Here is a 24,354-nt window from a genome sequence, read left to right as displayed (position 1 = left end):
CTACCAGAGGTTAATGCAACCCCCAGGGAGAGATGACCAGCAAAGCCTGGAATTTGTTACAAAGGAGAACTAAAATGGAAAGATGGATACAGGAAATAGCTCTCCATCTAGCTTGTACAGATCATGGGCAAATGAAAGACCCTGAGCTAATTTATCAAAGACACTGAAAGAGCTCAGAGTCATCAGAGCATCTAGAGTGGGCACCTTTTATGTGGACAAAAGGAAAAAGGATGCTGTCTGAAGAGAACGATCTGTACAGACTGAGTTGTTCAGTTTCATAAGAAATGCTCTATAGTGATGGGTTTGGAATAAACACAAATATAACGTACATGTAATTGTATCTGTTTTTATGATAAAACATTCAGAATGATAAATTGTGTTAATATCTTCACTGTTCTTGAATGAGTGATCCCAATTGTTCTTTGAGCGACGTTGTCCCTAAGTGGCAAGGGAGGCTTCCTTGTAACTTTATACTGCCTCCCTTGGCTGATTGGTAGAATCTTATCTGAACATCTCACCTCCACAGCTCACAAAGCGTATCATACTCAGCCTGTTGGTGAGCGATGCCACTTCTCTCTAGATGTCAGCCTCTCAAAATGCATGTGGTCAATGCAGAGTAGTTGAGTGTTTTTAGAGCACAGCAAAGAAAGGAATCTATTAAGCTATCAGACATTTTCCTTTTTTCCCTACAGACCTGTTTTTCCTGTTACTGCGCAGGTGTTGGCAGCTCCCTCCCTGTGCTTTCCCAGGTGGTCTCTGACAGGAACCATCTAACACGTTCTTTTCACAGTGGTGTCGGCAAGGCCAGTGTGTAAAGTTTGGGGAGCTCGGGCCCCGGCCCGTCCACGGCCAGTGGTCCGCCTGGTCGAAGTGGTCGGAATGTTCCCGGACATGTGGTGGAGGAGTCAAGTACCAGGAGAGACACTGCAATAACCCCAAGTAAGGCTCCAGCAGAAAGTTAGTCTTTGCAAGGCATTAACCTTCAGCCTGTAACACACCAGTTTTTCTTGTTCACACTTTAATAAGGTTATTTTATTTTTAATTATTATGGGTACATAATGGTTATACATATTTATGGGGTGCATGCGATGTGTTGATACCGGCATACAATGTGGAATGATCAAATCAGCATAATGAGGTAACCATCACCTCAAGCCTTTATTGTTTCTGTATTAAAAAACATTCCCATATCATTTCGTTATTAGGTACATTCCACTCTTTTAGTTATATTAAGATACAATAAAGTATTGTTAACTGTAGTCACCCTATATTTGTGCTACTGAACACTAGATACTATTCATTAAATCTAACTATATTTCTAGCTAACTATATTTTTGTACCCGTTAACCATGCCAGTGTTACCATTCTCCATCCTCACTACCCTTCCCAGCTCTGTCATTCCACTCTCTAGCTCTGTGGGTTCCATTTTTTTCTTTTTTGTTTTGTTTTTTTTTGGAGACGGGGTTTCGTTCTTTCGCCAGGCTGGAGTACAGTGGCGCAATCTTGGCTTATTGCAATCTCCAATTACCTGGTTCAAGCGATTCTCCTGTCTCAGCCTTCCGAATAGCTGGGATTACAGGCATGCGCCACCACACCCAGCTAATTTTTGTATTTTTAGTAGAAATGGGGTTCCACCATCTTGGCCAGGATGGTCTCAATCTTCTGAGCTTGTGATCCACCCGCCTCAGCCTCCCAAAGTGCTGGGAGTACAGGCATGAGCCACCTGCGCTTGGCCTTCTTTTCTGTTTTTAGTTCCCACATGGGAGAAGATGAAATATTTGTCTTTCTGTGTCTTGCTTATTTCACTTAATAGAATGTCTTCCAGTTCCATTCATTGTGTTGCAAATGACAGGATTTCATTTTTATAATGGCTGAATAGTACGAAATGGGATGAATAGTATTGAGTAGGATTAAATACTATCTTAATAGGCTGAATATTATTAGGATAATACTATTATACTGTATAATAGTATTATATTGTATATATTAATATTAACATAGTATATACAATACTATATATTATCTGTAGTTTATATACTATAGATTATAGTATATATAACACTATATATATAATAGAGTATTAGTATATAGTATCTATACTATTGAGTAGCATTAATAGGATGAGTGGATAAAGAAAACATGGCACACTATTCAGTCATGTTTATGTGCCACATTTTCTTTTTTATTCATCCACCGAGGGACTCTTAGGTTTCTTCCTCGTCTTGGCTGGTGTGGATAATGCTGCAGTGAACATGGGAATGCAGACATCTCTACACACTGATTTCCTTTCTTTTGGGATTGGGATCATATGGTAGTCCCACTTGGAGTTTTTTCAGGAACCGCTATACTGTTCATAGTGTCTGTACTAATACACATTCCCACCAACATAACACACTGGTTTTCTTTTTCTTTTTTTTTTTTTTTAATTTACCTTAAGTTCCAAGATACATGTGCAGAATGTGCAGGTTTATTACATAGGTATACATGTGCTGTGGTGGTTTGCTGTACCTGTGAACCCATCATCGAAGCTTTAAGCTGTACATCCATTAGGCATTTGTCCTAATGCTCCCTCCCCTTGCTCCCCCCAGTCCCCATAGGCCCCCGTGTGAGTAAACACTGTTTTTTTGTTTGTTTGTTTGTTTGTTTGTTTTGTTTTTGTTTTTTTTTTTTGTGACGGAGTTTCGCTCTTGTTACCCAGGCTGGAGTGCAATGGTGCGATCTCGGCTCACCGCAAACCTCCGCCTCCTGGGTTCAGGCAATTCTCCTGCCTCAGCCTCCTGAGTAGCTGGGATTACAGGCACGCGCCACCATGCCCAGCTAATTTTTTGTATTTTTAGTAGAGACGGGGTTTCACCATGTTGACCAGGATGGTCTCGATCTCTTGACCTCGTGATCCACCCGCCTCGGCCTCCCAAAGTGCTGGGATTACAGGCGTGAGCCACCATGCCTGGCCCTGAAAACACTGTTTTTAAATGCCATTTTCTTCCCTCGTTAATAACAATAACCAGAGCTCTACTGTTACACATAAAGGCCACGTGCCCTGAGGGAAGGTATGGTGGGCAGAAACCAAAACAGGCAGGAGTCATTCTGTATGGGACTGTGATGCTCCGCGACTCTGAGCTACTTTGCTCATCCAAACGAGGGTTCCACAGCCATATAATTAAATTCTTGTGATATTGTAGAAGAGAAAAGTTTGGCCGGCAAACCTCGTGTGTGTCTCTCCAACTGGTGAACTACAGAAAGCATGCTGATTTTTGCCTTGCAGGAATGTACATCAACACGTGTTGACAGATCTGCCTGACTTTTAAAGAGAAACCAGAAATACGGAAAAATGCTGCATGTGAAACTTCCCAGTTTTAAAAATATTGACAGCAAATTCAATTTTCTTTAAAGACAGCAAAACCCGCTGTGACAACTAGTTAATTCAGCTGTGGATTGAAATTGGCCTGTGGTCACCTGTGGGTACTCTTTGGTCTGGTGATACTGGAGTCTGAACTGCAGTGTGTGCTCTGTGAACATGAAGGTGGCTTTATGTTCCTTTTATATGCGCTAACTCCCACACGAAGCACGTGTGAAATGTCTATTTTCCAATTGGCAGGATGATGCAGAAAGAGTCCAGGTTTTGGCCCTAGATAGGAAGACTGTAACCCTGTGTCTGCCACTTCTTAACTCTGTGGCTTTGTAGAAGTCCTTTGACTTGGGTTTATGTGTAATGAAATGTAGAAGATAACCCTGGAAGTTTGGATGGGGATTAGAAATTGCATCTGTAGGATGCCCGACAGACTGGGGAACATTCAGTGGGCATTCAACAAGAGGTTCTGGGATCTGTGTGGTTTTCATCATCCCCATCCCAAGCTCACCAGGAGGGTGGGATCACGGAGGGTCAGCCCACAGAAGCAGGGTTGGAGAGACAGAGTCTTTACTTACGAAACTGGCCTTTGAAGAATGTGATGGAGAAGAATGTGATAGAACCTTGGAATACACTAGATTTAATTTACAGTGCAATTTAAGTTGGTAGCCTAGTGCAGAGGATGAGAACAGAGTCTCTGAAGCTTGACAGCCATTTTTGCATCCTGACCCTAACACTTCCTATCTGTGACCACAGACAATTTAGTCTTCCCGCTCCAGATTCCTCATTTATAAAAACGGGATAAAAATAATACTTATATCAACTGAGTTCATGTTTGTAAAGTGCCTTAGAAAAGGGTCTGGCATGCCATAAGCATTGTATAACTATGTGGTAAATGGAGAATTAAATAATGACATTTGAGCAAAAGGAAATTTTTTAGAAGTTGAACGGAACTTCATCTGAGTCAGCAGTCTGAGCTAGATAAAAAGTCTGTTTTGTTTGTAAAACATAAAGCAGAGTTGGGAGACGCTTTGACCATCATATGTTAGGTGTTCTTTGGAATATCACGGGCTAAAATAGAGCTTTCCAATCTCAGCGCTATTGACATGGCTGGAAAACTCTTTGTTGTGGAAGTTTGTCCTGTAGATGGTAAGATGTTTAGCAGCATCACTGGCCTTGACCGACTAGTGCCCCCCACCCAGCAAGCTGTGACAACCAAAAATGTCTCCATACATTGCCAAATGTCCTGTACGGGGCAAAATCGTCTCCGACTGAGACCCACAGCATAATCAGACCCAGTGACTGAATGTAATGGTAAGGAGGCTGGTTAGCATTTGCTGCTTATACCAGGTGATTATTTTAATAACACTTTAAAACAACGACATGGTCTTACCTCCTGGTATAAGCAGAGGGGGATTTTTTACCCTCTTGATACTTTCAGTGCAGCCATGTCTTAAGTTGAATTGTTAGAATCGTCATATTACTTTACATTTTTGAAGCATAGTTCACGGATCTGGTTTTCGTACATCACAACATTTTACAATCTCAATATTTTCCCAAGAAAGGAATAGATTACCTAATTCAATAGCTCTGCTGGGAAAGTGCATGAATGACGCCCCTGAGACTTAAATTAAAACCTCTCTCATATCTGTAGGATTGAGAGCTCTCTATAATAGGGCATTGTTCATGGAAATATCATATTGTAGTTTAGAGACGCCTAATAAAAGAATTAATCACTAAAGTATTTTCATTCAGTGCAGTGTTATCATGTTAAACAAGATTAAAGATTAATCAGGATACTGTTTATGCATGAAGCCAAAAATAAAACAAGTAGATGATAGGCTCTGCCAAGGCAATTGAATTAATTGTTCTCTCTCTGTTCTTATTTCACTCTGTTGTACTAATGCTGTTTTTTTTTCTCCCTGTTTCAAGTGATGGATTTCCTTCTTGCTTCAGTTTAAGCATTTGGTTCTATTTCCATCACTCAATGTAGCCATTTTCATTGTCTCATCTGAGAAGCAGTGTGAGGTTTCTGTTTCATGTAAAAATGTATTTTTGCAGAACAAATTTTATTTCATACAAAATGATTCCTGGCTGATACATAGATTTGTCAATTTTTTTAGCCCTAAAAGAGTAGAAGGCTATCTGGTTCTGGAATGGGCAATGCCAGGCATGCAGGGACATCCATTGTCCTATGTCAGTGGTAGACTATTTTAACTGATGGAAGCCCTGTTTTTTTTTAACTGAGATTTTCTATGCCTCAGGGACCTTCCCAATACCCTTCTTTAGGCATTTGCTCCCAATCAGGTTACAAATGACACATGAGTTGAAACTTGCTGCCTAATCCAGTTATTTTATAGATGAGTAACCAGGGGAGGCAGAGGCCCCATTCCCTGTAGCGCCTCTTGCTCAAGTCCCCACACTGGCAATGGCAGAGTCAGATTAAGATCCTATAGTCTTAATCCTGTGACATTTTTCATTTTTTCTGGTTCTTTGTTGTAAATGATCACCCGGTAAGGGAGCCTAGTGAAATTCCTATAAACTCTCCAAGAAAATTATTAGTGATGTGCTAAGGCATTCTAGAACTTTCCTGAAACGAGTTATTTGAGAAAGAAGAATTGTCTGATAACTAAGGCAACTTAGCACATGGAGTGAGGAGGAACGTCATGGCCCCAGAAGAATAATGGAATCTAATTGGTTGTATATTTTCCAACCAGTAATTTTGAGGCTCAGCTGGTTATCAGAATCACCAGGTGTGTTTTTAAAAATATGATTTCTGGATCTTCAATATCATATATTCTTATTGTGAAAGTGGGTGGAGAGCCCCAGGAATCTGTGTGTGGGGTGGGTGTGTGTGTGTGTGTGTGTGTGTGTGTGTGTGTGTATGTGTGTAGTTTAACGAAGTTCTCCCAGTGATTTTAATACTCATCCCAGCAAGTACCATTGTAACTATTTGTAGTCAGGACTTGATAAATTATGCAGAAAGAAGTGTAGGTATGCTCTTTATAGTAGTCCAAGGACAAAAATCATGTGCCTAGGTTTTTGTTGTCTATTTCTGTATTTCTTTTTAATCTTACAGAACTTACACCAGGACATATCAGGATAAGTTAGACTAACACTCACTTTTAAAGCTACAGAAAAATGTTGCCTGTATTTTCATGGAAAAGCCCAAATGCTTGCCACCAATTCATTTTCGTCACTTTGACCTTATCCCATAATTAAAAATGAATTCTATTAATATATGAAAGTCAGATCACATAGTACTCAGCACAGGGTGGGCACTCAATGCAAAAGTATACGGCATTTATAGATAGTTGTAATTTATTTATTCTAACTCTGCCCTAGATACTGCCCTAAAGTCTTTACATTTGATCAGTTAATCGTCACAACTATTCCTATTTTGCAAATGAGGAGATTAAATAAAATCACCTAAAGTTAAGCTGGGAGGAGGCAGAGAATACTGTATTGTAATCAGGGTCTAACCAGGTTTGGTGGATCATGCCTCGAATTCAAGCAGTTTGGGAGGCCAAGGCAGGAGGATTACTTGAGGCCAGGAGTTTAAGACCAGCCTAGAAAAGATAGAAAGACCCTCATCTCTATAAAAATTTTGAAAACTTGCCAGACATGGTGGCACATGCCTGTTGTCCTAACTACTTAGAGGCTGAGGCAGGAGGTTTGCTTGAGTTCAGGAATTTGAGGCTGCGGTGAGCCATGATTGTGCCACTTCACTCCACCCTGGGTGACAGAGCAGAACTCTGTCGCAAAATTTAAGAAAAAAAAAAAAAATCACAATCTGCCTCATTGTAAAAGGCCAGCTCCCTAAACATGGCACCTTACTGACTATTCCTCTTTCTTACAATACGTGGACCCATTGGCCTAAGGACTCAGTTAAATGCAGGCATAGCTAAGTAGGAAAGAATCCTGGACTGAGTCCACAGGCCTGAGCTTGAACTCCTCTCTGTTTCTTTTTAGCTGTTGTGTGACCCTCATTTAAAAAGTTTTGTAAGCTCTGTCAGCTGGGTTTCACTTCGTCTATAAAAGAAGGACATGGCTCTATGAATTTGGTGGTCTTTTCCACGTTACAAGTTCCATAAGCCGGTAAAGTAACACCTCGAAGTCCTCTTTCACTTCATTAACCCTACATAGTCCAAATGAGGGTTACTCATTAAATCTCAGAAAGTCTTAAACTGAGAAATTAGTTTTAAATATGCCTTGTAAAGATGACCAGGAATATTGAGGCCATGACATAGCACTTTAAGATTTTTCTAAGTGCTTTTTAGGTAATCATTTAAGAAGTCTTCAGGGATTTGATTTATCACAGTGGCTGCTGAATGTTTAAGTAGTTGCTCCAGAATGTTTTGAAATAGCATAAAAATCTCATTCTGGCGGCGTGACATTTCCCGTTTCTGCTGAATCCATTTTAGCGTGCAGTTATAGGAGGACTGGGTAAAGTATGCTGAACAATTCCAGGGGTGTTTCAGAGCATACTTGTGCTTCCTAAAGAGACAAGGAATTTTAATCACATGAATTATTAAGCTGGAACCGCCTTTTATGTTATATGTTCGCATCAGATTTTTATACAAGATGATCAAATAGTTGAGTTTTGGCCTTCAGAGAAAAGTCTAAAATGGGAAGAATGACAAGAAGCCCTGGCTTTGTGCACAGAGTAAGCTAGATACAATGTTATGGGTAATTTTCAATGTGGCGGTACTATTTTTTCCTTTATTTTGCTTTCTGGTTTTTGCAGATGAGAATCTGCCTACCCAGATCTTTAAGAGCTTGCCTTTACATCATAATTATTTGTGTTCTAATGGAATTCCCTGCTCTAGAAATCCATTTCCCATTGTGCTTGGCAGGAGAGGAGTAGGCCACCTGCAAGTCTGAAAAGTGATTATGCTGATGAATACAAGAGAATGTTTTCCCTCTGGGTTTAGAATCATCCAGAAGAAACACACAACAGTCATATTATAATCAAAATATCATCTCGATGACTGACAGCTGGATTGAGGAGAGCAGCAAATGGTGCTTTCTCTTTCTTCTCCCCACTGTGCTGACATTCTTTGCAACAGCAGGTGCATGGAAAAGTGTAGGAAGATAAGAGTGTTAGGAAATGGGAGGAATCTGGAGAGATAGCTTGGGTCCACGTTTGAAGAACTTTTGGTGCCAAAAGATAGAATATGTGTATGTAGCACACAAGCGCACATAGATAGTAATAAGAACATTTAGGTGTAGATTTCCCTAACACAGGAGCTAATAGGATGAGTGGCAAGAATGTCCTTTCAGTTAGAATATAGTCTCCAATTTCATCCAAGTTGCTGTGAATGCCATTATTACATTACTTTTCATGGCTGAGTAATATTTTATCATCTACACATACCTCTTTATTTGTTGATTGGTGGGCATTTGGGGTAGTTCCATATTTTTGTAATCTCAAATTGTGTTGCTGTAAAGTCAGGAATGGAAAATCAAACATTGCATGTTCTCACTTATATGTGGGCCCTAAGCTATGAGGACACAGAGGCATGAGAATGAAATATTGGACTTTGGGGACTCAAGGGAAAGAGTAGGGGGTGGCAAAGGATAAAAGACTACTTGTTGGGTACAGGGTACAATAATCAGGAGATGGGTGTACCAAAGCCTCAAAAATCACTGCTAAAGAAGTTATGTAATAAAAAAATCTCTAGAAATAAAAAATCTCTAGAAATAAAAAAATCTCTAGAAATAAAAAAAATCTCTAGAAAAAAAATCTCTAGAAAAAAAAATCTACAGAAATAAAATCTATAGAAAAAAATCTATAGAAATAAAAAAGTCTATGGAAATAAAAAAATTAAAAATTAAGAAATTGTTCTACCATAAAGACACATGCACATCTATGTTCATTGTAGCCCTATTTGTGATAGCAAAGGCATGGAATCAACCTAAATACCCATCAACAATAGACTGGATAAAGAAATGTGATATGTACACACCATGGAATACTATGCAGACATAAAATAGAGTGAGATCCTGTCTTTGCTGTCAGATGGAGCTGGAGGTCATTCTTCTAAGCCAACTAAGGCAGGAACAGAAAACCAAATGTCACATGGTCTTCCTTATAAGTGGGAGCTAAACATTGACTAAATACAGACACAAAGAAGAAAACAACAGACATTGGGGCCAACTTGAGGGTGGAAAATTGGAAGAGGGAGAGGATTGAAAAACTGCTTATCAGATATTATGCTTATTACCTGGGCGATGAAATAGTATGTATGCCAAACCCCTGTGAGATGCACTTTACCTGTATAACCTTCACATGTACCCCTGAACGTAAAATGAGTTTAAAGAATTTTTAAAAATTTCAAAACAAAAGAATATCCTTTCAGGCTGGGTGCAGTGGTTCACACCTGTAATCCCCACAGTTGGGGAGCCTGAGGCGGGTGGATCACTTCAGCCCAAAAGTTTGAGACTGGCTTGGGCAACATGGCGAAACCACATCTCAACAAAAAGTACAAACATTAGTTGGGTGTCCCAGCCTTGGGAGGCTGAGGTAGGAGGCTAACCTGAGCTGGAGAGGTGGAGGCAGCCGTGAGATGAGATCATGCTACTGCATTCCAGCCTGGGCAACACAGTGAGACCCTGTCTCAATAATGATAATGATGATGATGAAAAGTAAAAAAAAAAAAAAAAAAAAAATCAGTCTTTAAGGAAATTGACAGAATGTAAAAATTGGATCAGGGATGGCAGAGAAGTTTGATTTAGCATGCCAGTTTTAATGAGTGAGCAGTGGTAAAGAAAGGAATTCCCTGATTGATTAGTTATGTCTAACCTAGATGCAAGAAGGAAGGTGGTAAGTTGTATGCCATGTACAATAATATAATCCTGTAATCGACTGTATGCGTTTGCTTACACCGTGGTGATGCTCATCTGGACTGCCCATCTTTATGTTATTGCATGTGACTAATAGTGAGCCCTTTGGTTGCTAACATTAAAGTTCGTTAATTTCATTTTTAGGCCTCAGTATGGTGGCAAATTCTGTCCCGGTTCTGGCCGTATTTATCAGCTGTGCAACGTTAACCCTTGTGATGAAAACAGCTTGGATTTTCGGGCTCAACAGTGCGCAGAATATAACAGCAAACCTTTCCGTGGATGGTTCTACCAGTGGAAACCCTATACGAAAGTGGAAGGTAATTTGGTCTCTGACACTCAAACAAGTCTCTATGTGGATAATAATGTGATTGAACAACACAGAAGAAATTGCTGCCTGTATCAAAGAGTTTCAATGTTTACTTTTCATTCCCCAGACTCATCCTGGCCCAGTGTTTCATTCCATGGGTTTTGTTTATTTTTCCACCTTTTTTTCCCCCCATAAGATACCTCTTGTCTCCCACATCTGTAAACCTAAGGTTTCATGTGTTTGGAATGTACTTATGTTTCTCAACTTACTTTTGACATTTTGGCAATTGAATCTCCTAGGGATCTTAATTGAAATTGATATGAACTGTCCAGACAAAAAACTCATGAAACCATATATACCCCATAGAGATACCATGCACAGTAACTGACATGTCAGTTGATTACAAGCATGGGAAGGCCTGTTTGTAGACTGTGTGCATGCATGCAGACACACACACACACACACACACACACACACACACACACACACCTATGAATAAAAATTATACTAAGTTGTTAGCACTTACTATCCTTAAAGTTATGGCTTGTATTTTACTTTTTAAATTATTATGTCTATTTTGACTAAATAATAAATATTAATTTTAGTTACAGCAGAAGAGTTTAGTGTATAGTTGCTATTACCTATGTAAAATAAGTTGTCACCATTGTAGTTGTGTCATTACTTCCATCCATTCGATTTGTCAAAACTTATTCATGCTGTCTTGAAACAGGATTATATATGAATCCCAACTGCCCATGTGTAGAATGGGAAGAGACTAAGTTTAATGACAGTTCATGGGCCGTTCTGTGCCAAAGCTCAAAATGAACCTCTATTATCAGTGATCATAAAGAAAGCTAATATAATTAGAGGCATCATTATAACAAGTAGAGCCTCCAAATCAAAAAGAGGATTGTGGAGCTTTGCTTAATATCAGCTCAGCCATTTCCGAAGCACTCACGTGGTTTTGGGTCATGACCGTTTGTCCAGAAAGCACACATAGAGGCAGACATCACAATTCCAAAAGCTATGTCTTAGGAGGAAGTAATGAGGGACCTATAGATGTTTACTGTACATAAGAAAGAGCTATTCAAAGAGCTCTTGAATGCGAAGGATGTTTGATTTATTTTAAATTACTTTAGAGAACAGAATTAATTCAAGAGCTGAGAACATTCTAGCCATATGATCTCCTCAGAAAGACCTTCCTTGACAGCCTATCAGAATATTGTTCCTTCACATTGTTCTCTGAACCCTTTACTCTGTTTTATTTTTCATAGCTCTTCTCATTGCATGAATGTATTTTTATCTAGTCCTTTATTTGTTATCTTCCCCCCACACTAGAATTTAGGTTCCACAGGGACTAAGCTTTTGTCTATCTTGAGCTTGCTTATGTCTCCAGCATCTAAGAACAGCACTTGGTGTATATTTATGTAATAATTATAGCATTTGAAATGAATGAATAAGTAAATCAATATTAACTGTCCAAAATGAAAACAGACTGCCTCTGTAAGTAGTAAGCTCTCCATCGCTAGAGGCATTCTACCAGGAACTGAGTGGTTACATAGCAAGGATGCTGCATTGCTTCCAATTCCATTGTTGGAAGATTTTCTCTCTCTTGGTTGTATATTCCTGCAATCTCATGTGTCCTGTCTGTGGTTCTTTCTCTGTGACTCCGTTGTCCCTCTTTTAACTTCCTCTTCTATTCTTTGCTTTGGCTTCATGGATATTCCTTGGCCTTTACCATATTACATCTTTCATTCAAATATAGTGCTAATGCAATTGGTTCTGATGCCACCTTTAAATACGTTTTGTGTGGAAGATATAAGGAGAAAGTTAAACAAATACATTTTTCAATTTAGAAAATGCTGGCTGGTTTCAAAGTTCGTTCACTAATTTTATTGCAGTGTTCACTCAGTGGGGAGCATGCAATTTCATTCATTCACCCAACAGCTGTTGACTGAGCTCTTTTCGTGTAGGAGAGACTTTGCTAGATGCGTAGGAGAATGCATTGAATAAATAACACAGACTCCCAGCCTTAAGATTTTACCTCTCAGCGGAGGGAAACAGAGAAGTGAAGGCCTTGTAGTTCCTCCTTGTCTCGTTTTGGCACTTACATCAGAGGAGATTGACCATGACTTGAAAGTCTTCTGATGTTTCTACAGTTTAGAAAGAACAAGGGAAGACTTTATTTATAAATGTGGACAATCTCTATGCTACCGGGGTGAGTTTTTCCCCCTTCCTTCCTTCTGTGTTTCTAATGGACTCATAAACTCACCCAGAAATCTGTGCTTTAAAAAAAAAAAGCTTTCTAAAACTTGTTAATTCCTGGAAATGATAGAGAGAAGAAGGGGCCCATATGTCAGCCAACTCCCTAATCTCACGTGCAGAAATTAGGAGGCATTACATAGAATTGCTATTAAAAAGAAAAAAGATAGATGGGAAAGAAACTTTTAACCCACCCACACATCATCTGCATATTTGGACTGTAATAATTCAACTTATTTCATGTTTGAGTTTTGACTTCGTCTTTTAGTGAGAGGTTTTATAAAGCACAACTATTTGCAAATTGTTTACACATTTGTAAAACTGTTGTTAGGGATATCGCTCAGTATCGCCCACATAAGGTCTCATGTGAGAACCGTCATCTGGAATTCCTGGCCAAGAAGAACTCTTTCTATTTGAGAAATTGGCATGGTAACTCCTTTCTGATAACAAGGGCTCTGTAAATAACTTGTTTTTCCTTTTTGCCTCTGATATCAGAAATGTCTCAGGGACTTAAGGGTTAGTTTTTTTTTTTTTTTTTTTTTTTTTTTTTTCTTCAGCATCCAGGGCTAATTTATTTGCTTTTTCTTCATTTTTATGACATGGTTTTTTTTTCCTAAAAATGTTATACAAACGACTAACCATATACCTTTTCTCCATGGTGCCGAAAACCTTTCCTATTAACAGACTCAGTAAATATCTAAAGTAATCCCTGCCCTAAATCAGGGTCGTCAGACTATGGCCTGCTGGCCAAATCTAGTGTGTATTGTTTCATAAGGTTTTATTAGAACACAGCAACACTGTTCATTTCTGTAGTGTCAATGGCTGACTGTCAGGCCTTTGACACCCGAAATAGTTACTATCCAGGGAGGCTGGACTAATCATGTATATGGTGACTAATCAGTAAGAATGAGAACAATGCAATTCTTATGTATTAAGTTAGTTTTATGTGGATTGTTAAATGTGACTCCTGCTTTTTAAGCCACTTCACATGTGCTTATATATGCATACACACATGCACATGTGCATGTAAATACTACATAACACTTTCCATTTTCATCATGACAGCTCTCTAAGTAAATTTAATTCATCCTTTTGGCAATTATATCATTTTCCTTAGTTCCCACTTGACCATTTTCTATCTTGATCTCTTTGCTTCTAGAGGAAGATCGATGCAAACTGTACTGCAAGGCTGAGAACTTTGAATTTTTTTTTGCAATGTCCGGCAAAGTGAAAGATGGAACTCCCTGCTCCCCAAACAAAAATGACGTTTGTATTGATGGGATTTGTGAAGTAAGAGAATGCTGGTGCTTTGGAGCGTATAGGCATGCTTGTGTTTCCTCATACCAAATGTGTACTGTGAGGAGTGGTGTGAGAGATTCTGTGCCTGGAGAGAAGCAGGTGGCGTAGGGTGAAAGGGCAGTTTCACTAGATTTGAGCACCACATCTTTTGTTTTTGTTTTGTTTTATTTTCTTTTGGAGACACAATTTCACTCTTGTTGCCCAGGCTGGAGTGCAGTGTGGCATGATGTTATCTCACTGCAACCTCTGCCTCCTGGGTTGAAGTGATTCGCTGCCTCAGTGTCCCGAGTAGCTGGGATTAGAGGCGCATGCCACCAAGTCTGGTTAATTTTGTATTTTTAGTAGAGACGGGGTTTCACCATGTTGGCCAGTCTGGTCTCAAACTCCTGACCTCAGGTGATCTGCCCACTTCAGCCTCCCAAAGTGGTGGGATTACAGGCGTGAGCCACTTCGCCCAGCCAAGGACCATATCTACGTTCCCCATTTACTTGTTGCATGAGGCTTGTCCAATTATTTTAGTTTATTTTTCACTCTATTTGCACATATGTAGAATGGAGATGATGATATATCCCACTTTGCATAGGAGTTGTAAAAATTAAATAAGAATGCAAATACTAAACTTTTATTGCATGTGTGCTTAGAACCTTTACTACGTGATTAGAACATCATAAATGTATTTTGAAATGATCCTACTATTTGTCCCCAGTGATTTTTCCTTTCTCCTTGGCTACTCATTTTCTCTTCCGTTTTAACTTTAGTGTGAGCCCTTTGATCTTTTAAAGATGTGTGTTTGTACACATGCCTGCGTGTATATTGCCCAGCACTTTGATGTTTGAGTCATACAGCTGGCCTGAATGAGCTCACCTGGTACTGGTAGCAGTGGTGACTCTGGTTTCATCCATGAAGAGAGTAAGACTTATATAAGTTATGCAACTTGCAGTCATCTGATAATGTCAGAGGAGGGATTTGAACCCCAAGTGAGTCCAACTTGAGCCTGTGATTTTTGACCACAAGCTGTACTGCTTCCCTAATGCTCTGTAAATGCAGAGAATCATGTGTCTCTTAGTTATTCCCAGCCTCTGGCTTCTCTGATCTTTGATTGTCTCACGTTTTTTGTTTTTGTCACAGCTGGTGGGATGTGATCATGAACTGGGCTCTAAAGCAGTTTCAGATGCATGTGGTGTTTGCAAAGGTGATAATTCAACTTGCAAGTTTTATAAAGGCCTGTACCTCAACCAGCATAAAGCAGATGGTGAGAGATGCTGCTGTTCCGTTGGTATTCCTAATGAGATACAACTTTTGCTACTGAACGAGGCTGAGTCATGCCAAATGTGGTTGAGGCTTTTACTAGTTCACTGGACACACTCGGTGATGATGGCATTTGCCATTTGTGTAGGAGTAACGGAGGACAGTTGTGAGGAACGTCGTCTCAGAACAGGTTAAATAAATGCCTTTCTGGTTTGTGGTTTTAGTATGCCGACCAGGCCCCCTGTATGCACACGGGCATTTGTTAAGTCCAGAAATCTTGTGAGACTTAGGTGATCTCTACTCACAGCATAAAATGAATATTTGAAGCAATTATCTAAATATCTTGAGTAAAATTAAACTTTCGATCCCTGTTTTCTGAGTATCATCATTGAAGATACATGGCTCTAAATTTTTTCTGGAAAGTTTTTTTTTTTTTTTTTTTTGAGACAGAGTCTCGCTCTGTCACCCAGGCTGAAGTGCAGTGGTATGATCGCGGCTCACTGCAACCTCTGCCTCCCATGTTCAAGCAATTCTCCTGATTCTGCATATGGAGTAGCTGGGATTATAGGCACCTGCCACCATGCCTGGCTAATTTTTGTATTTTTAGTAGAGATGGGGTTTCACCATGTTGGCCAGGCTGGTCTCAAACTTCTGACCTCAGGTGACCTGCGCACTTTGGTCTTAGGAAGATTTCTTTTTTAAAGTCGTCTTGAATGTTGTGATTGTGGGCTTTGTTGGTCTGGGATGGAGAAGAGTGTGTTTCTTGACCACAGAAAACATGCTTGGAAGACTTTGGGAAAGTCACATATGTTTTCATTCTAGTGTTCTTACTATTTTGAAAATGAAATAATTGATCACGTTCACTTGATAGAGTAAGAATGAATTTAGTTAATTATTCAAATACCTCACTCTATAAAAATGAACACTAAATGTCAGGGGCCATTTCTAGTCCCCTTTCTCCAGTGCACAGGGCAGAATTCAGAAATGCTCTCTTCTTACCGTTTAGAATATTATCCGGTAGTCATCATTCCAGCTGGGGCCCGAAGCATCGAAATCCAGGAGCTGCAGATGTCCTCCAGTTACCTCGCAGTTCGAAGCCTCAGTCAAAAGTATTACCTCACAGGGGGCTGGAGCATCGACTGGCCAGGGGAGTTCCCCTTCGCTGGGACCACGTTTGAATACCAGCGCTCCTTCAACCGCCCGGAACGTCTGTACGCGCCAGGGCCTACAAATGAGACGCTGGTCTTTGAGGTAAGCCCTTTCAGTTCCCATTGCTTCTTGCTACATTTATAGCGACGACTCCAATTTGAGACCACTTAAAGAACTTCAGTCCTTCTAGTTCAAAGGTGTTTCCTGGCCAGGCATGGTGGCTTATGCCTGCAATCCCAGCACTTTGGGAGGCCGAGGCAGGCAGATCACCTGAGGTCAGGAGTTCAGTTCGAGACCAGCCTGGTCAACATGGCAATACCTCATCTATACTAAAAATACAAAAATTAGTTGGGCGTGGTGACATGTGCGTGTAATCCCAGCTATTGCTATGGGCTGAGGCAGGAGAATTACTTGAACCCAGGAGGTGGAAGTTGCAGTGAGCCGAGATCGCGCCACTGCACTCCAGCCTGAGCAACAGAGCAAGATTGTGTCTCAGAAAAAACAGCAGCTAAAAAAAGGTGTTTCCTAATGGGCTACATTTCAAAGTGTAAAGGGAGAAGACAGTGGTTCCATTTTGTGGAAAAGAACAGGAACCCAAAGGGCCTCCAAGAGAATGAGTTGATTTTCACATTTAGAGGCCAACCTTTGACCAATATACTTGGCTTTCAAGAACACCAAAGAATGTAGCAGGAGTACTTTTTATATTTTTCTGGTCTGTCTATGTCTGCCATTTCAATACTCCATTGTAGCTATTTATAACATAGGTCAACTGGCCTAGGAGAAAGGATTAACAGTGGAGAAAATGCTTAGATGTCAGTCAGCAGGGTCTGGCCCCTACTACGCTATCATGATTTTGTAGGTTGTAGCTTCTCCATAGATAAGAAAAGGAAAAAAAAAAATGGAGAGGGAATTAAAATGATAATCAAAAGAAGCAACGTATCTGGAAATGACTCTGCAAGGGTGCTTTTCCTTCATGTGTAAAATGCGACTGTTGGCTCTTACAGGCAAATGATTTGCTTCAGTTTGTGTAGAAATGATACTGTTGCCCAGGTGCGGTGCCTCACGCCTTTAATCCCAGCACTTTGGGAGTCCAAGGCGGGTGGATCATGAGGTCAAGAGATCGAGACCAGCCTGGTCAACATGATGAAACCTTCCTTGTTTCTACCAAAATTACAAAAATTAGCTGGGCGTGGTGGTACACACCTCTGGTCCCAGCTACTCAGGAGGCTGAGGCAGGAGAATTGCTTGAACCTGGGAGGTGGAGATTGCAGTGAGGCAAGATTGAGCCACTGCACTCCAGCCTGGTGACAGAGAAAGACTCTGTCTCAAAAAAAAAAAAAGATACTATTACTCACCAAACACTTGCATATCCAGGTACTCTTCTGAGTCATTTTAAGCTTCAGTTTCTTACATGCAAAATTGAGGTAGAAAATGTACTTCACTAACTTACCAGAAAAATAAGGAATCAAGTGTGAGAAGATTAAAAGACTTGCCTATCTCATACAGCTAGGAAAAAACCAGAGCTGAACTAGAGTCAAAATCTTTTCCACCCAGGAGTTGTGATATCTATGTAAACTCACATTACTCTTCTCTTCTCAAATAAAGAAAACATAAGATCAATGCAGCTGTTATTATTATCATTATTATTAAGACTATAATAGAGTAGGTTCAGGCATTCTGTGATCAGTTTCATGCATTCATTTCTTGAATGCCCACAACCACCTTAGGAAGTAGGTATTGTTACTTAATCCTATTGTACAGATGAGGAAACCGAGCCTTAAAGAGATTGTGTTACATGTAAGTGGTAGGACTGCGATTTGAACCTAAGTCTTTCTGATTCACTTGCCCACACCGTTATCTTAATATACTTCCAAAACTGGCAAGGCTCAGCTACTTGTCATCATGGGGTTCTTCTCAATGTGAAACTGCTATGGTTGCCTCTGTCAGAGGTACAAAGTCTGTAAGCGGTGGGGAATAGATAATTTGCTGTTTGGAAACAACTGCCATTAAGATTTGGATTCATAAAGCACTGAGGCCGGGCGCGGTGGCTCATGCCTGTAATCCCAGCACTTTGGGAGGCCGAGGCGGTGGATCATGAGGTCAAGAGATCGAGACCATCCTGGTCAACATGGTGAAACCCCGTCTCTACGAAAAATACAAAAAAAAATTTAGTTGGGCATGGTGGCGCATGCCTGTAATCCCAGCTTGAGAGGCTGAGGCAGGAGAATTGCCTGAACCCAGGAGGCAGAGCTTGCCATGAGCCGAGATCATGCCATTGCACTCCAGCCTGGGTAACAAGAGCAAAACTCTGTCTCAAAAAAAAAAAAGCACTGAGAACATATCCATGTATTTTGACTGACACTGACATAGATCTACGACAGCTGGAGGGTTGATTTGAAAATTGCCTATTAAGAAGATTGTGATCATAAACTTGTCTGATCACTTTTATTTGAAATTATTAATTGTCCTCTGTCTTATGTATGTTAATTCATATAAGACTATTTGCACTGACTGTGTTCTTGGTGCTGAGGAAAGGGACATAGTGCTTATTTTCTGGACTGACAGCATGCTGTGTCCTCAATCATTTCATTTGGTCAGATATTTGATTAATAAGTCAGTTTTTCAGAGGCAGTTACTTCTTCTGTCTAAACTGAAGCACTTGATTTATTATCTTTCTCAGTTTCATGCACAGTGGGGCTGGGGAATTGTCTGAACAAATACCATGCTACAAAGATATTGGCAATGACCTTTTGCAGCTCACAATGGTTCATGGGGAAACAATAGAAATGAATTTGTTGTACCTGGTGTGTGGGAGTATATATTCCATGTGCGTTGAGTTGTGGTGGGCGAAATTAGATGACATCTCGAAGTTTCCCTAACGTATTCTTAGATTTGCTAGAACTTCAGAAAGCAGAATAGTGAACTTGTCCACACATTAAGAAATCACCCAAGGCAGGTAGGATCACTTGAGGCCAGGAGTTTGAGACCAGCCTGGCCAACATGATCAAGCCCTGTCTCTACTAAAAATACAAAAATTAGCTGGGCATGCTGGCGCATGCCTATAATCCCAGCTAGTTGGGAGGCTGAGGCAGGAGAATTGCTTGAACCTGGGAGGCAGAAGTTGCAATGAGCTGAGATTGTGCCACTGCACTCCAGCCTGGGCAACAGAGTGAGTGAGACTCTGTCTCAAACAAAAGAAATCACTGTTTTCCTCTGTGTCACATGCACTGAGCTGCTGTTGTGTGTCACATTGACAGTAACCTGGGTGTATGGTAGTGGATTCAACAGTAAAGAAAATCCTCCTGCTGTAATGAACCTTAGAGTGTGAGAGGGTCCAGTACAGCATTACACTGATGAATACATGAATAAAGGCAGATTCACAGATTGTTGTAGGTTTTTTGGGAGAACCTAACTTATAAGAAAAAAAAAACAGAGAGAGACTTTTTGGATTAGAGAGTTGGTGAGGAATTATTTGAGAATGACCGTGTCAGGTGATACCTGAAGGACAAGAAGAAATAGCCAGGTAAAGAGTAGAAGAAATTCAGGCAGAGGAAGCAGCAATTTAAAACTGCTTGTGGGCCAGGCATGGTGGCTCATGCCTGTAATAACAGCACTTTGGGATGCTGAGGTGGGTGGATTACTTGAGGCCAGGAGTTTGAGACCAGCTTGGCCAACATGGTGAAACTTTTTCTCCACTAAAAAATACAAAAATTAGCTGGGCATGGTGGCACACGCCTATAGTTTCAGCTACTTGGGAGGCTGAGGCAGGAGAATCACTTGAGCCTGGGAGGTGGAAGTTGCAATAGGCTGAGATTGCACCACTGCACAGCAGTCTGGGTGGCAGAGCAAGACTCGGTCTCCGAATAAATAAATAAAATAAAACTCCATGTGGAGAATCAACTTAATATAGAAGAACTAAAAAATAGGTGAATCTAGCTATAGTGTAGTGAGAAAAGAAAGTATTGAGGTGTATTGTCGGTGAAGTGGCCCACAGATAAAATAAACCATGTTAAGGAGATTGGATTTCATCCTAGGAACAACATCAGGATGTCAAGAGAAAAGGTGGTTTGGAACATCCTGACCAACATGGTGAAACCCCGTCTCTACTAAAAAATATAAAAAGTAGCTGGGTATGGTGGCGTGTACCTGTAGTCCCAGCTATTTGGGAGGCTGAGGCAGAAGAATAATTAAACCCGAGAGGTGGAGGTTGCAGTAAGCCAAGATCGTGCCACTGCACTCCAGCCTGGTAACAGAGTGAGACTCCGTCTCAAAAAAGAAAAACAAAAAATTTAGCCAGGCTGCCATGTAAATAAGCTACTGAGAGGCAAGAAGTAAACTGGGGAAATAGGAAAATGGTTGTAGAATTCCAGGTAAGGAGTGATAGATGCTGAAACAGGTGGTGAAAGGAAGCAGATCCGTTTGCACTGTATTATGGATGGAGAGTCGGAAGCTAGAAAGGTTAATAGAGCTGTATAAAATACGAACATGTATGAGATATGAACTCTGAGGGAGAAGGATGTGTATCCTTCTTCCCTGAGCATCTGCAGCTGGTTTTACCACTGTCATTGTCTTGAGGATGACTGGAAACAGCTTTAGGGATGGGGGAAAATTCCATTTTAGCCATCATATATTTGTCACATATCTTAGATATTCAAGAGTAGCTGTCGAGTAGGCAGTTGAGTTTGTGTTTAACATGCATAAAAAGCCTTGGAATGAATATCTGAATCAGTTCCTAACAATGCCTGAAGTAGTCTAGTATTACATCATTCGTTAACTGAGCAGGGCACTTGGATCCATGTTTTCTCTGATAAGCTTCCTCTTGGGAGTAGCCAAATAATTGCAATATCCAGAATATGCCTTGTGAAGAAACTGTTGAGCCTTGGTTGACACCAGCGATAAACAGGAGCATACAACTGTGATGGAGAGGTGTGCTTGTGCCTGGAAATAGGATCATCCCAGATGCCATGGAATTTGTATGCAGATGCACATCTCTCATCATGCTGGCATCTTGTCATGTACTTTTGCCCTGCACCTGCACCCCCACAGACACGAGAGTGGAGATGCCCTCATTCATGGCAATAGGGATGGTGTCCTAGCTGCTCTTCCTGCTATTACTCCAACCATATTGGTGTCCATCCAGATTTTAGGTATTTAAAATCTATCTGGATCTCATACACAAGAGCTATGCAAATTCAGTTTAGAGTAGGCTTTGCACCTTTATTTGCTTGAGGACCTTTGAGACCCGCTGTGGAGGCAACCAGAGAAACCCATTAAGTGTCAGTTTCACAGTTTTAAGACTGTGCAACCTGTTATTCAGATTTCAGAAGCACAGCATTTTCCGCAATGTCCAAGAACTATTAGTAGATGATAGAGAAATACTTTTTTAAAGGCTGCGGTGGTATAAAATGAAGGATTAGTCTCCAAGAATAATGATTAAGTAGCACTAGCCTTAAATCTCTGCTAAGGAAGAAGAGTAGAAGACAATTAAAAATAAAACACATAAGGGGGGTGTTGAACAATGAGAGCACATGGACACAGGGAGGGGAGCATCACACACTGTGGTCTGTGTGGGGGGACTAGGGGAGGGACAGTGGGGAGTGGGGAGTTGGGGAGCAATGCCAGCTATAGGTGATGGAGATGAAGGCAACAAACCATATTGCCATGTATGTACCTATGCAAGTCTTGCATGTTCTTCACATGTACCCCAAAACCTAAAACGCAATAAAATATAAATAAATAAATAAATAAATAAGTAAAACACATAACCTTAAATTCTAAGATGTTTACACATAGAATGGCTAAGAGTACAGACTCTTAACTAGCTATTTAACTTGGGCAAGTTACTTAATCTCTGTGTTACTTAGTGTCTACATTTGTCAAATGAGCAAAGTATACCAGCTGATTATTAGGGCTATGATAGGGATAATTGAATATAAGTGCCTACAAAGTAATTAGCCCATAGTGTTTGTTACTATTGCTGTTATTTTATCTTCTGAGTGTATCACATATAATACACACACACACACACACACACACACACGCGTATATCTACATACTTGAAACCTTGAACGAGTCAGGTTCAGCCCTGGGCCCACATTATATATATATATATATGTGTGTGTGTGTGTGTGTGTGTGTGTGTGTGTGTGTGTATTTTTTTTTTTTTTTTTTGAGATGGTCGTGCTCTTGTTGCCCAGGCTGGAGTGCAATGGCATGATCTTGGCTCACTGCAACCTCCACCTCCTGGGTTCAAGCGATTCTCCTGCCTTAGCCTCCCAAGTTGCTGGGATTACAGGTGTGCACCACCATGCCTGGCTGATTTTGCATTTGTTTTTCTAGTAGAGATGGAGTTTCACCATGTTGGTTAGTGTGGTCTTGAACTCCTGACCTCAAGTGATCCACCTGCCTTGGCCTCCTAAAGTGCTGGGATTATAGGCATGCACTGCACCCGGCCACACATAGCATTCAAATGGACAAAATAGGTTAATTCTTTAATTTCAGGTGATTTCTTACTCAAATCTGAATTTTTGAATCTCTTAAGGAAAACCTCTAGTTCTAGGAGATATTCGAGTTTGCACCCTCGATCATGCGTTAACTCCCATCATCTTCCTAACTGGAGATACCTAATCCCATCACTTCCATCTGTTTGGTGGACATCCCACAAAGATCTCATACCACCTCACTGAGAGAAGCTGTCCTTTAGAAATGTTCTTCCAACCCTCTCAATATTCTTATTTTAGAGGAAGAGACTAGCAATTCCCAATCACAAAATGGACTATGGCCAGGATACTTTGGCGCTCCACAATGAATCCAGCCCTGACATTATGCTTTAATTAAGCCTAAGGCATAGAAATTGAACTCTCTTAAAGATTTCTAGATTTTTCAGTCATTTTTTAGATACAATGTGTTCTCTATTTCTTTTCTATCAAGTATCTGAGCAGCTGCTTTTCTCTTTGGAGAGGTTTTTTTCAGCTTGAAGGTATCAATTTTAGAACAGCAAGGCTTTATTAATTTTGCAAGAGGGCTTCGACCCATCTTGAAGCAAACGTACACAAAGTTCTGTGGCTGAAAGTGAAGCTGAATGGGGAAACAGGGCTACAGGCCTCTCACGGTCTCTACCATGGGCAGTCAGAACAAAGTGCAAATCACTCCTGATGAGAAATATGTTTTTTACCACTTCATGACAAGCAACCATTTTTTCTCCTGTTTCTCCTCCAATTTTGTTCATAAACACTGACCGCTCCAGCAGGCTTTCACAATTCTGTTTGTAGTTAAAGTTTTGTGTTAAACTTACACTATCTGCAGGAAAACCACAACAAAGAATGAGACCAGAAATAATGTTAAGTGCAAAACGGAGAGACGGAGTTCTTTCTCACTTTCACCTTGAGTCTCTGAAATCTCCCGTTGTTGTCTGTTGATCAGATTAGCCAGGCCATTGACATACTGTCACTGACCATTAGACGAGCTTTGAGCTGAGCCATTTTACGTGGGCTTTGTTTCATCCATGCACAGCTCCAAATGTCATTCATCTACATGATTTAGCCTGATAAAAACAAAACTTTTAGATTTTTCACCAAGTGTAAGATTTTCCCTGATAGTTAGAAGTTATTTTTGAGACAGCCCGGCACGGTGGCTCATGCCTGCAATCCCAGCACTTTGGGAGGCCAAGGTGGGTGGATCACCAGAGGTCAGGAGTTCAAGACCAGCCTGGCCAACATAGCGAAACTCCAGCTCTACTGAAAATACAAAAATTAGTCAGGTGTGGTGCCAGGAGCCTGTATTCCCAGCTACCTGGGAGGCTGAGGCAGGGAGAATTGCTTGAACCCAGGAGGCGGAGGTTGCAGTGAGCTGAGACTAGGCCATTGCACTCCAGTGTGGGTGACAAGAACAAAAC

The 24,354-nt window shown here is 40.6% G+C and overlaps 1 protein-coding gene across 4 annotated transcripts in view; it reads left to right on the top strand.

Annotated features, from left to right (window-relative positions):
• ADAMTS18 (ADAM metallopeptidase with thrombospondin type 1 motif 18) overlaps positions 1 to 24,354 on the top strand; it is a 173,104-nt gene that overhangs the window by 97,280 nt on the left and 51,470 nt on the right. For all 4 annotated transcript variants that reach the window (XR_013530523.1, XR_013530522.1, XM_078358380.1 and 1 more), the window contains 5 exons: positions 791 to 939; positions 10,340 to 10,512; positions 13,924 to 14,054; positions 15,192 to 15,315; positions 16,318 to 16,562. Coding sequence is in view for 2 of the 4 variants with exons in the window: in XM_078358380.1 (XP_078214506.1) it covers positions 791 to 939; positions 10,340 to 10,512; positions 13,924 to 14,054; positions 15,192 to 15,315; positions 16,318 to 16,562 (822 nt within the window). In the remaining 2 variants the exon portion in view is untranslated. The remainder of the gene's footprint in view (positions 1 to 790; positions 940 to 10,339; positions 10,513 to 13,923; positions 14,055 to 15,191; positions 15,316 to 16,317; positions 16,563 to 24,354) is intronic.

Source organism: Callithrix jacchus, chromosome 20 (assembly GCF_049354715.1).
Source record: "Callithrix jacchus isolate 240 chromosome 20, calJac240_pri, whole genome shotgun sequence".
In the NCBI taxonomy this organism is placed as follows: Eukaryota; Metazoa; Chordata; class Mammalia; order Primates; family Cebidae; genus Callithrix; species Callithrix jacchus.
Note: the sequence above shows the minus strand (reverse complement) of the source record. Positions and strands in the feature narration are given on the sequence as shown.